This window comes from Scyliorhinus canicula, chromosome 25 (assembly GCF_902713615.1).
Source record: "Scyliorhinus canicula chromosome 25, sScyCan1.1, whole genome shotgun sequence".
NCBI classification, from domain to species: Eukaryota; Metazoa; Chordata; class Chondrichthyes; order Carcharhiniformes; family Scyliorhinidae; genus Scyliorhinus; species Scyliorhinus canicula.
Window position 1 is genome coordinate 3,939,804 of NC_052170.1, and position 14,003 is coordinate 3,953,806.

Consider the following 14,003-nt stretch of genomic DNA (forward strand, 5'->3'; position numbering starts at 1 on the left):
GATGCCTTGGATACCTAGCTGAAGAGTCGCAAGATCAAGGCATCCCTGTGCCCCTGCCTCCCAAAAGGTTTCTGTCATTTGCCTCCGCGTCCTCGCACTGTACCTCCCCGGATCCTTTATCAGACCCATCGCTGGAATCATCCTCCTGGGTCAGTGGACCTGCCTCGCTTTCCTCAGCTTCCAGTGGATTCCCCTCTGCCAGAGCCATATTGGGCAGGATGCAGCATGTTACAACTATAAGGGAGACACGCTCTGGAGGATACTTTAACATTCTCCCTGATCAGTCCAGACATCTGAAGCACATCTGAAGCAACCTAATGGTCCTCTCCACCACTGTCCTTGTGGAGGTATGACTCCTCTTGTAACTCTCCCCCGCCTCTATTCTTGGGTAATGGAGCGGAGTCATGAGCTACCTTTTCAAGAGATAGCCACTTTTACCCAGGAGCCATCCAACAAATCATACAGGAACCGTAAACTGCCTTGGTTCCTGTGAGTGTCACAAGATGTAATTATCATGTGAGCTGCCAGGGTAACGGGCACAGACACGGCGAATCTGTGTCCTGTGGTCACAGATGATCTGCACATTTTTTAAGTGGAAGCCCTTTTCGGTTCACGGATGCTCCCGGCTAACCTGCTGGCTCCTTGATAGACACATGAGTGCAATCCATTAGATCCTGGATGCAGGGGAAAGCAGTAATCCCATGGTAAAGCTTCCAGCTTGCTCTGCCTGACTGGCCCCGACTGTCGTGTGTCTGAAGATAGTGTCAGTAACAAGCTTCACACCACTGTATGCAGCTGATTGGGACACACCCTCTCTGACCCCTGGAAATAACTGGCAGTGTAGAAGTTGAGGGCCCTTGTGACCTTCAAAGCCACTGCCATGGGGTGTCCATCATGCAGTTTGAGGAAATTCCGGGCCCAATCACTGTTCCTAGAGAAACAGGAGCCTCCTTTGGCACGAAACCGCAGACATTTAAAGGTAATTGGAATGCTGCTTGCAGACTCTAACCTCTGGATAATGGTTTCTTCTGCAGACCTTACTGTCTTGACCTCCCTATTGGCCTGATACCAACTGAGCTCATGCCTTTCCTCCCAAAGGTCTCTCCCTGGCATGTTGCCCCCACTCTCCTGGCCTTCTCTCCTTCCTGCCCCTCTCTTCCGCTTCAGAGGAGGCTCCATCAGCTGAGTAGACTATCCCCATTAGATGAGATGAACAAGGACCTGTGTCTTGCAACTAAGGGTGCACTGTGCTGAAATTCTCGAGCAATCCTTCCAGGTAAAATGAGGTCCTTGGGTAAAGCTAGGCAGGATTGAAGAACTACAGAAATCAAAAGAAAATCCGGCACAACTTTGAACTGAGATAGCGACCAATTCACAAAGAAACTGAATGCGCTTGTGCTCTGGGGGAATTCTATCCTGCCCTTGGACGGCAAATTGGTGAAAATGTGCTGGCTGCCCACGCGTATTGCGACAAATGAAAAATCGCTGGGTTCCTGTAAAATTGTGTTCAGTAGACTAATTAATGGCCTTAATTGGCCCTTTAATGTTGGCGGGTGTGGATCTGACTCACGCGCGTGCTCACTGACATCGGGATGCACGCCCGCCGTCGATTCGTGCAATTTTACACTCGTTCGTGTTGAGCACGCGGACAACCTCGGAACATAAAATTCAGGCCATAATTTGTTTTCAAGTCAACTGGAAAGAAAAGCAGTTTTGATTCCACGTTTCCTCTTTTTAAATGTTACAGATTTAATTTCGAGTCTGGCACACCCTCCACCAATTTTGACACCTTCCCTGCAGCAATAATGACTGTATTTCAGGTAAGATATGATGGTAAAACACCAATTGTATGCAGAAATAAGTAAACTGATTAGGACAGCAAAATATTTCCAAAATTCTCATTCATCCTGGCTAAGAGAAAGAGTGTACTTAGGTCCTGAAAAATGAATAAATAGTTCTGAGCAGTCTTTCCATAAAACGTCTCAAAGTACTTAACACAGTGAATTGCTGTTAGTCAAGCCTGGTGCTCAACCTAAATGGTGGAGATTTTGCTGCTCAACCTGTGACTTATTAAGTTGTATCTATTAAAAGCAGGAGTGCAATATTATACAGCTTGATCTCTCCAGAATGTTACCAGAATTTGATGGTTGGCGTACAGTTAGAAGTTTGAAAGGGATCTCTAACATGCTGCCATTTCCAATGTGTGCCACCAAATGTTTACTTGCGAACTTGTTAAATGACATGATACTAAACTGAATATCAAGTAAGTGATTGTCACATTTATTTTCGTCTAGATTTTGACTGGTGAAGATTGGAATGTTGTCATGTATGATGGGATAGAATCACAGGGCGGTGTTAACAGAGGGATGATTTCTTCAGTCTATTTCATTGTTCTGACTCTCTTTGGGAACTGTATCCTTGGCATTTCATTCATGAACTTTGGAGTATCTAGTTTTCTGGCCCAACTCCATCAGGAACATGGACATAACTTGATAGAGCAAATAATAATGGCCTACGTGGCTTTCTCAAATGCTGCACCTTTCATGGTTCATAGAATCCCTACAGTGCAGAAGGAGACTATTCGGCCCATCAGGTCTACACTGAAAGAGCACCCTACCTAGGCCCACCACATAATCCCACCTAACCTTTGGACACTGATGCGCAATCAATAACTACTGAAACGAGGATGTAATCCGAATTGAAGGCTTTAATCAACAAGATGTTTCCCCAGCAGCTCGAGTACAGAAAGAGGCTGGCTGCTGGGAAACACGGGTTCTTATACCCTGCCTCACTGGACAGAGCTACCTTACATTCCGACCAATGAAATGCAAACACTTGGGCCAATGAGCAGCGAGCCTTCTCCACCAATGGTAGCTCACACTCCCAGTTACCGTAGTACCTCTAGTCATACTACCACAGACACTAAGGGGAAATTTAGCACGGCCAATCCACCTAACCTGCACATCCTTGGACTGTGGGAGGAAATCGGAGCACCTGGAGGAAACCCACGCCATATTCATTCCATATTCACGCCATGTTCAGTGGGAGTTCTATTATTTTCCTTCCGTCCCTCTTCACAGAATCACAGAATTGTTACAGTGCAGAAGGAGGCCAGTTGTCCCATTGTGTCGTACCAGCTCGCCAAACAAGCAACGTGACTTTGAACCCCCTGCACAATGTTTTTATTCCAGTCATCATGTAATGTCCTCTTGAATGCCTTGTTCTGAATTTTCTTACTAGCGAAAAGAGGTGTTCCCCCGTCTATAATGTCATTATTGTAAATACTCCAGTCAGATCATTCTATACCAAGCTTCTCCAGCCTTTTCACTTCGGGGTGGCCATATTTCCATGTATTCTCCAAAGGGGGCCGAAGTGCAGATTTTGGAATGATGACATTTGGCACAACATAAAAATGAATTTCAAAAGAAAATTTGACTATGAGAAAAAGAAACAACTTGCTGAGAAAAAATAAAGCATTAAGTTCTAATGTAAAAAAAAAAGTAATTAATAAAAACGACCATTAGAGTGTGAGAGGGTCAGAGTGTGTGTGACCGCCTCATTCCCAAGCCCATGAAACGTGCAAAGCGCATTAGGGGGCACAAAAAATGGTGTTCACCCGCTGGCCGCAATGGTGTTTTTTGAGCTGTATCGTGCGCTCCAGACTGTGTTAAATATTCATCCATCGGGAACACGCTGATTTGCTGGTGAGTGGCACCTGATATGCCCACCCCACCTCAGCGCTCCCTAACTTTGCGCACCATATTTAAACATCGCCCCTGCACAGTGTTCACACTCACTAGGACAGTTCCAGTGAAGATATGGTTTCCAGAGGCAGAAAGAAGCTATGCCCAAATTCAGTGGCGTCTCTTTGGTGTGCCTGTTGGATGCAGTTGAGGCCCACTGCAATATTCTCTACCCCCACTCTAGCCACAGGACCTCCACTAAGGTGACTAAACTGGTTTGGGAGGTGGCTACAGTAGTGGTCAGAGCAAATGCCCTACAGAAGAGGTCAGCCACCCAGTGTAGGAAGATAATGAGCGATCTCCTGTGTTCCATCAGGGTAAGTCAACCATCTCAGCACACTCGACTCGCACACTCACAAGCACATCATACTTTCACAAGGATCTCACTCGCTGCACGGGATATCACTATTCACTCTCACACATATCCATATGGCCTGATCTTCCCTGAATCTTGTCAAGCTGACTCCACTCCCACCACCCACAAATGTCAGACATTCTTATCGTCTGCCCTCACCTTCGTCTTGCTCACGCTCTCAATCTGTCTTCCATCAAGACAAGCTGCCTCACAATAAGAAGCTCCAGGCTGGGGATAGAGATCAAGGTTCTCACCAACTTCAGAACTACAGCCATACAGTTGGCCCGCGATGGTTTGGGCCCATACTGTGTTGACAGTGAGGTCGGCAGCACGCACCCAAGTGAGGTTCCTGCACTACAACGTTTATCAGACACCATGCTGAGAGTGATTTCCCCTGTACAGAATCCCCAGCCAGGCATTAATTGTCTCCTTTCTTTTGCCGGGGAGCTGCCGAGGGCATCCACAATCCAGGCCCTGAACTCCAGCCCCCACAACAGCTCAGATGCGCAACGTTAGGACAACACATAGTGCTCACCCACACCTTCCACCAGCTCAGAAACATGCACCTTGGTGCGACCTAGTTGTGGAGTAGCCTTGGGGACACAATCTGGTGCGCACAGCCCATCATCTGGTCCGCAGCAGGAGGAGGATGGACATCCGATGTTGCCGGCACTCAGAGGAGTGCTGGAGGCCACAATTCTGCTGAGTCCAAGGCTGATGAAGAACATCTGGACTCAGTCCTACATCAATTTCTGGATCTGCAAACGTAAGCACAGGAGCATCAGGAAGGGTGGCAGCTACACTCCTCGGATTGCAACGCACAATGGAAGAGTCCATCCACTTTAACTCTGAGGTTATGGCACCAACTTCCAAACCGGGATCCGCACTGCGGGATGGCGGCCGCCATGGAGACCTTGGTCCAGGACAATGGCCCTGCACTGCTGCAGGAGATGCACTCCATCGCTGTAGCCATTGGTGACATCTATCAGTGTCAACACACGAAGGCTGCGTGACACCCCCATCTCACTCCAGCTGCCCCTTCTCCTTAAGAAATCAGCCAGGGGCCCTCCAGTACCCATAAGAAGGAGGATCAGTAACTCGATACTTCAGGTAACTCCGGGAATTACCGGCTGATCCAAATCCCCTCTTTCTGTGGTCCCATCAACGCCAGCTCCACAGGCTGAGGAAGGTGCACCTGCTCCTCAGCAGGCCACCCAATGCAGAATCATAGAATCCCTAAAGTGCAGAAAGAGGCCAATAAGCCCATCAAGTCTGCACCGACCCTTGGAAAGAGCACCCTACCCAGGCCCACGCCCTATCCCTGAAACCAAGTAACTCAACCTAAGCTTGTGGATTCTAAGGGGCAATTTAGCCTGGCCAATCCACCTAACCTGGGCATCTTTGAACTGAGAGAAGAAACCGGAGCACCCGAAGGAAACCCATGCAGACGTGGGGAGAACGCGCAAACTCCACACAGACGGTCGCCTGAGGCCGGAATTGAACCCGGGTCCCTGGCGCTGTGAGGCAGCAGTGCTGACCACTGTGCCACCATGCCGCAGGTCTTGGTCTTTCTGAAGATGCCCGCAAAGATTATCACGGACAATAGGGCATAGCAGTCAGCAAGCTAACACCACCTCCGCTGTGGGTGTCAGGGGAGCACCAAGTTAAGGAAAGTGAAAAAGATATAGTTGCATAATGTTCTACACTAGCATCCCCCATGATGATGGCATTGCTGCAACAGCCTCAGTACTCAACACAGACAAGTGCCAATCTCCAGGCGCAATTCCACAACTCATACTCTTCATCCTGGATCACAACGTCTTCACCTTTGACAACAAGTTCTTCATCCGGACACACTGAACAGCCATGGGGACCAAATTCACACCTCAATACGCCAATATCTTCATGCACAAGTTTGAACAAGACCTCCTCACCACACAGGGCCTTCAACCGACATTATACACCAGATACATCGATGACATTTTTTTCCTTTGGACCCACGGCGAAGAATCACTGAAACGACTACACGATGACATTAATACGTTCCATCCCACCATCAGACTCACCATGGACTACTCTCCAGAATCGGTTGCATTCTTGGACACACTCATCTCCATCAAGGATGGTTACCTCAGCACTTCGCTTTACCGCAAGCCCATGGATAACCTCACGAGGCTCCACTTCACCAGCTTCCACCTTAAACACATTAAAGAAGCCATCCCCTATGGACAAGCCCTCCGTATACACAGGATCTGCTCAGACAAGGCGGTTTTGTGTAAAGAAACAAAATAAGCTGCTGACGCAAAAGTTAAGACTCAGGCATGGTCAACAAGGATACCGGTTTTCAGGTTGCATCACGTGACAAGGTTAAGGCACAAAAGACTGGCACGGAAACCAGTCTTCTAGAAAGCTAACAACAGCCTAGACGATCAGCGGGGTGAACCCATTGGAGATACACAATGAGCTGTGCACATTCAGACACATTCAGCAGGCATATCATGTTAATTGAAGCACAGTCAAATTTGTATATACACATGCCTCATGTGTTAAAAGATAATACAATTATTTTTCTGTATATAAATGCGAACATCTCCAAAGGAAGGGGGATGTGGTGATATGTCTGTGAATAATATTGTACACAGCTAGCAATGCGACCTCCAACCAGTTGGTGGCGTCAGACCTTGGCACGTGACGTGGGAAACTCATTAGTTGGTAATAAGGCGTACAAAGAACAGTCGCACATAGGGTAGTTCCAGTAGAGTTTACAAAACTTAAATAGTAACTTAGTCTGTATAGTATTCTGTTTGTTATCCTTCCACTTGTTCATCAATAAATCATAATTCTAGTTAAATCACCAACGGTTCTGTGTGCATCATTGCAATGGCAAGACAACAGAACACAACAGGAAGCCTGTTGGCCTTCCCACTGGGCCCCAGATGTTTGACCTCTTCTGGGCTCCAGTAGTGTCTTTCCCTCTTCTTCCACCCCCCTCCCAATCCCCCACCCGAAAACCCTCTCGGTAGACCCACCACTGCTGGTGTTTGTTGCTCCTCCAGCCACAGATCAGCAGACACGGCAGAGTGAATGACCTGTGATTGGAAAAGCAGCTCCTTGCACAAACTTCCATTGCAGTTATCCGTCTTAACGGCATTTTGAAAACTCGCTTCAGGGGCCATACAGAATGGCTTTGCGGTCTGTGGGTTGGTCAAGCCTGTTCTAATCCTCAGTTCTCTATTCCAGATGTCATTCTGATTTAATTATTGTTTGACTTTGTTCCAGGCCTGGAGCACCTTTCTGAAATAGGTTTCCAAAATTTATGCTGAAATAGATCTTTTAAGGGATCAAATGATATGTTGCCTAATCCCTTCCAGTCCTTACAATTATATTTATAGTGTTTATTCCGTGTGATGAATGGACCAATAGTCCTTTTGTTCCATTTTGCCTTGAAAACAGTAAGGTCAAAAAGTCAATATAAAGTCAAATTCTCCTGTTTCTGCGATGGGTTCTTCCTGTGTTATTTAGTATCCTTGGAAAAGAGAGTAGAATTAATTGTCAGGGACCTGCTGTCATTGACCTAAAATAGTAAGTAATTTTCTCTCCCCCTCGTTTCCTGACCTGAAACATATTTCTCAGCATTTTCTGTTTTAACTTCAGAATTCCAGCTTCCACAGCATTTTATATTGGTCAGAGTTGATTCTTGAGGTTTACCCCCAAGGCATTCTGAAATCAGCTGCCAGAAAATGATCTGAGTGATGCTGGAATGCTTTAATAAGCCCCTTCTATCGGGGGCAGTATGGGTTGAATCTCGGGGTGGCGGGGGGTGCTGAGATGGGGCGGTTTTTTGATGGGCTGGTGTTCGCAGAGGTTGAAGGAGAGAAGGGGCTGGGATGGGAGGCTCCGTTAGGGCTACAAGAGGTGATGGAGACAATTGGGTCGATTCAGTCAGGGAAGGGGCCGGGGCCTGATGGTTTCCCGGTCGACTTTTATAAACAGTTTGCGGTGGAATTAGCCCCACATCACCTGGAGATGTTTTCTGATTCTTTGGCGCGATGAGAGCTGTCGGTCACGCTGGTGCAGGCATCAGATTACATAGATTACATAGAATTTACAGTGCAGAAGGAGGCCATTCGGCCCAACGAGTCTGCACAGGCTCTTGGAAAGAGCACCCTACCCCCTATCCAAGGTCAACACCTCCACCCTATCCCCATTACCCAGTAACCCCACCCAACACTAAGGGCAATTTTGGACACTAAGGGCAATTTATCATGGCCAATCCACCTAACCTGCACATCTTTGTACTGTGGGAGGAAACCGGAGCACCCGGAGGAAACCCACGCACACACGGGGAGGATGTGCAGACTCCGCACAGACAGTGACCCAAGCCGGAATCGAACCTGGGACCCTGGAGCTGTGAAGCGATTGTGCTATCCACAAGGCTACCGTGCTGCCCCTTGGAAGCGTCTGTCGAGAAATGATCAATTTCATTAATCCCGAAAAAAGATCAGGGCCCAGTGGAGTGTGGGTCACATAGGCCCATCCCCTTATTAAACATGGATGCGAAGGTACTGGCGAGGCGGTTAAAGGGGTGTATGCTCGGGGAGGGGGGGTGATAGACGATCATAGAACATAGAACAGTACAGCACAGAACAGGCCCTTCGGCCCTCGATGTTGTGCCGAGCAATGATCACCCTACTCAAACCCACGTATCCACCCTATACCCGTAACCCAACAACCCCCCCCTTAACCTTACTTTTTAGGACACTACGGGCAATTTAGCATGGCCAATCCACCTAACCCGCACATCTTTGGACTGTGGGAGGAAACCGGAGCACCCGGAGGAAACCCACGCACACACGGGGAGGACGTGCAGACTCCACACAGACAGTGACCCAGCCGGGAATCGAACCTGGGACCCTGGAGCTGTGAAGCATTTGTGCTAACCACCATGCTACCGTGCTGCCACAATCAGACGGGTTACATGATGGGGAAGCGTCTGTCGAGAAATATTAGACATTTATCGAATGTGGTTATGACACTGTCTAAGGGCAGGGTGCAGGTTGTTGTGTCTTTGGATGCGGACAAGACGTTTGACAGGGTAGAGTGGAAATATTTGTCCCAGGTTCTTGGGAGGATTGGGTTTGAGCCCTCGTTTATCTCCTGGGTACGGTTGTTATATGCTGCCCACGGCTAGTGTTAGGACGAGGGTGATTTCAGGTTACATGGGTACGAAGCAGGGGTGCCCATTATCCCCACTTCTGTTTACGTTTGTTATCGCGCTGCAGTCATCAGAGGTGGTGGTCAGATATTATATGGAGAGACAGGGAACAGAGTCTCACTGTACACAGATGACTTGTTGTATATTTCGAACTCGGTGGATTGTATGGATAGGATTATGGGTATATTGGAGAAATTTGGTGCTTTTTCAGGCTACAAATTGAAGATGACCGAAAGTGAAGTGTTTCTGGTGAATGCCCTGAGAGTACCCAGACATTTAAATGGCTAGGAGCAGGTTCAGGTATCTAAGTATTCTCATGACTGGGTCACGATGTAGAAATGGAATCTGTCTGGCTTGGTGGAGGGTGTGAAGGGGGATCTGAGGAGGTGGGATGCCTTCCTACTTCCATTAGCTGGGCAGATGCAGATGGTCAAGATGAACATCCTGCCAAGATTTCTTTGTGTTTCAGTCTCTCCCGATATTCCTGCCAAAAGTGTTTTTTGGTAGGGTGGACAGGTTAATCTCGACTTTCTTATGGGCTGGCAAGATGCCGTGGATTCGGCAAGTGTTTCGACAAAGTCAGCGGGTGGGGGGTTTTGCATTCCCGGACATGCTGTATTATTACTGGGCAGCGATTGCAGAGAAGGTCTGGCATTGGTGAAGGGGAGGAGGCGGCGGAATGAGTGTGGATGGAGGAGGCGTTGTGTGTGGGGGGTTAAGTCTGAGGGCTCTGGCTGGGACCCCGCTTCCGTTTACTCTGGGGAGATGTCTGGTGGTAGCTTAGTCCTTAAAGGTTTGGAACCAGCTGTGGCAGAATTGTGGTGCGGGGCGTATGTCGGTGTTGGCCCCTATCTGTGGGAATCACCAGTTTTCCCTGGTGGGATGGATGCAACATTTACATGGTGGGACAGATAAGGGGTGGAACCGATGAGGGACTTGTTTGTGGAAGGAAGGTTTGCAAGTTAGGGGGAGTTGCAGCAGAAATATGAGTTGGGGGCTGGGAGTTCAGTTATTCACCGTTACTGGATTTTGAGCGGGAGGAGGTTCCCTCAGTTTCCAGAGCACACTTTGTTGGGCAGGTTGTTATCGCCAGACGTGTTGGGGACGTGAGGATAGTAAACATTTATGGATGGCTGGTGGGCACAGGGAAGTCGCCAATCATGGAGGTTAAGCGGAAGTGGGAGGAGGAGCAGGGCAGGGAGTTGGGATGGGAGATATGGAGTGAGATTATGTACCAGGTTAATGCAACATCATCCTGTACCAGGATGAGCTTGGTACAGTTCAAGGTGGTGCCAGGGTACACAAGACACAGCTGTGGATGAACCGATCCTTTGCCGAGGTTTGGATAAGTGTGAGAGATGTTGTGGGGTGGGGGGGGGAGCAAATCATGTCCACGTGATTTGATCATCATGTCCGCGATTGGTGGGATTTTGGGGCCTGATATCGAAAATTGTGGGGTGGGGATGTCGCCAGGCCCTCTGGTGGCGATCTTCGGGGATGTCGGAATTGCCAGAGCTGTTGGAGGGGAGGGGGGGCTGACGTAGTGGCTTTTGCCACTCTGATCTCCTGTCAGCAGATTCTAGTGGAGTAGTGGGCGGTGGAGCCGCATGGTTGGGGGATGCTGGAGAAATCCTTAAACTGGAAAAGATTAAATTCGCCCTTTGGGTCTCGGAGGGGGCATTCTGGGCGAGCTGGAAATTGTTCATCTCCCTGTTTGAGGACCTGTTCGTTAACAGCTGTTAGGGAGGGGGGGACGGAGGTGGAGGGGGGGGTGGAGGGGGGTTGGTGCTTGGTTGCTCTATCCATGCCTGCCACAGTGAATTCCAAATCCTAACCGCTGGCTCTGAGAAAAGCTTCTCCTCCTGGCAACATTACTTTGTTTCCCAATGACCTTAAATCTGTGCCCTCTGTTCTAAATCCTTCCAGCAATGGGAACAGTCTATCTACTCTGTTCAGACCCTTCATGAGTTTGAATACCTCTATCAAATCTCCTCTGAACCTTCTCTGATCCAAAAAGACCAAGCCCTAATTTCTCCAGTCTTTCTGTGTAACTGAAGTTATGTAATGGAAGCAGAGAAGGCCATTCGGCCCATCGAGTCTGCTCTCATCCAGACCCAGTCCGCCACGCCCCATCCCCCATAACCTCACCCAGCCTCTACATTCCTGGACACCAAGGGGCAATTTTGTCATGGCCAATCGAATCCACCTAAATTGTATGTTTATAGACTGTGGGAGGAAACCGGAGGAAAGCCACACAGTCATGGGGGGAATGTCCACACAGACAGTAACCCAAGGCCAGGATTCAAACCCAGGTCCCCAGAGCATGACTCTAGGTTTCTGGATTACTAGTCCAGCGACAATACCATTACGCCACTGCCAGCCGGCAATGTCCTTCTGAAGTTTATACTGTCCTTCTTGTGCTTCACAATATTTCCAAGTTTTGGATCATGTATAAATTTTGAAATGGTCTGAAACCCACTTGATTGGTATAAGGAGTTAAATGATTCAATATTATTTTATTGATGGTGACAATAAAGGGCCTGACAGTCTTCCCCTTCTTTTCATGTATTCCTTATCATGTTTAATAGTCAACAAAAAGGCTCTTCATAGGTTGCTTTCGACCAGTCTGTGAAGGAACCTGGTACTTGATTGCTTTAGATTCTATCCCTGTTATTTCCTTCATTTTGCTAACCAGACACTCTGTTGAACGTATTCTTGGCCATCGCCGTGGACAACCTCGCCAATGCACAAGAACTTACAAAGGTAAAATAAAATAGTTGTGCCTCATCTGTTTTTAGTACATTTTTATGCTCATGAAGGCAAAAGAATAATAGTTCTGGGATGGAACAACTTGGCCATTATAGATAACCAGCGTTGACGTCATGCATTCCCAGGCCAGATACAGCCCAGGCCTGATGCAGCATAACATTATTTTTACCTTGTTCCAACCAGTGTGCTCCAGCTCTCATCCTGGTATCCAAATACCCGTTTGCAGCAGCGTGGCACTGTTTCCGCCTTTACACTCCAGCCTCCATTTTGACAGTTTTGTGCAGAGGACACATTTCTACTGAAACTCCACCAGGCTCATTTTACATTCGTGCTTTGAGCTAAACTGAAGACTTTCATCTTAACATTGTAGGTTGGAATCAAACTCAGGGTTCAAAGGTAAGGTGCTAATCCACAGTTTGTAGATTGGTATTGCAACAGCTGTAAATAGAGCACAGTGATACTACAGATGCATAACTATTACTATGGCTAGTAATAGTTAATACACAGCTACATTATAGCTAGTAGCAAATAGTGCATTCTGTATGCTGCTTCTCATCTACCTGTTTAAGTTTCTCACAGAAGCCCTCAATGTGTCACAATAGGATGAACAAGAAGAGGAGGAAGCTGCCAATCAGAAACTTGCACTGCAAAAAGCCAAGGAGGTAGCAGAAGTGAGTCCATTGTCAGCTGCCAACTTATCAATAGCTGCGTAAGTAGAGATTGTCTAATGGATAATGTTACGTGATATTTTGATGCTAAATGGCTTGGATTCAATGTGATCTTAGAGCTGGGCTGAAGTTTAATTGAAATAATAAAGTTACACTTCACCAGAATATCTGTTACCTCTGTAATTGTTTGAAGTTTTTAATTGAATGTGCCATTTGGCAGAGGTATCTTGAGAAGACTGTGGACAAGTTAGTGATTGGTAAGGTGGCACTATTCAAGTGTTCTAAGCATTTATGATTCATTTCATGGTGGGGCTACTAATCCTGTCGATCAAATAAGGGATGAAATCAGGAGCCAGCACTGCAAGATACCCTCTTAGCTCTTGGCATAGGTGAATAATTGAAGCCGACTTTACATGGGAGCAAGTCACCTTAGCCAGAAAATGGAATTTAAATGACGGAATCCAACCCCAAAAAGAGAACAAAATGATGCATTTCCTGCTTTGATGGAATCTGGGTTCAAATACATTTCTTGTTCTGGCAGCTCTATTCGAACTCAAGTAAATTCAACTGTTCCCTATAGCTCAGCTTCCAGCAGATTTAAATGTGAGGCGGAACTCCAGTTAGAAACAGTCACTAATTTGGCGATTGGTACTGGTTATAGCTAAACTAAAGATAGAAAAACGATCAAGTGGAGAGTACCTGTTTTAAGCATCACTCCCATCACTATATGGGAAATATATCAAAATAACATTTTATTTCTTCCTTCTTGGGGAGCCCCTGTTTCAGGCTCCTTCCCTCCAGGACCACTTCAGTGACGGCTTACGTCCTGGAATAATTTAACTCATTTGAACACGAGCAAAGTACTGCAGATGCTGGAAATCTAAAATAACAACAGATAACGCTGGATTTACTCAACAGGCCAGGCAGCCACTGAGGAGGGAGAAACAGAGTTAACATTTCAACTTGATGACCTTTCATTGAATCTGAATGAATCGTTAGTTTTAGTCGGGCTGGGTCTCTGGGATGAAACCAGAAATGCAGCAGCCATTGGTTAGGTGTCCCAGATCACCTCCCGGGCAGATCATCTGTTCCACTCATTACTGGATTGAGTGAGGTGCTCCAAAAAAGACAAGGCAAACCTTCTGCCTTCACCAGACCATTGGGTGGGGCTGGTAGAGGGCGTTGGTGGAAATACTGCTGCCAATTAAGCCAAGCAATCAACATTCATCTGTTGTAAGTAAGGAATCGATACT

At 47.4% G+C, this 14,003-nt stretch overlaps 1 protein-coding gene across 10 annotated transcripts in view; it reads left to right on the plus strand.

Moving 5' to 3' along the window:
• The window catches only part of cacna1ab (calcium channel, voltage-dependent, P/Q type, alpha 1A subunit, b), a 617,073-nt gene that overhangs the window by 396,152 nt on the left and 206,918 nt on the right, over positions 1-14,003 (plus strand). For all 10 annotated transcript variants that reach the window (XM_038784774.1, XM_038784777.1, XM_038784770.1 and 7 more), the window contains exons 17-20: positions 1,748-1,820; positions 2,295-2,412; positions 12,009-12,076; positions 12,685-12,791. In XM_038784774.1, coding sequence (XP_038640702.1) covers positions 1,748-1,820; positions 2,295-2,412; positions 12,009-12,076; positions 12,685-12,791 — 366 coding nt within the window. The remainder of the gene's footprint in view (positions 1-1,747; positions 1,821-2,294; positions 2,413-12,008; positions 12,077-12,684; positions 12,792-14,003) is intronic.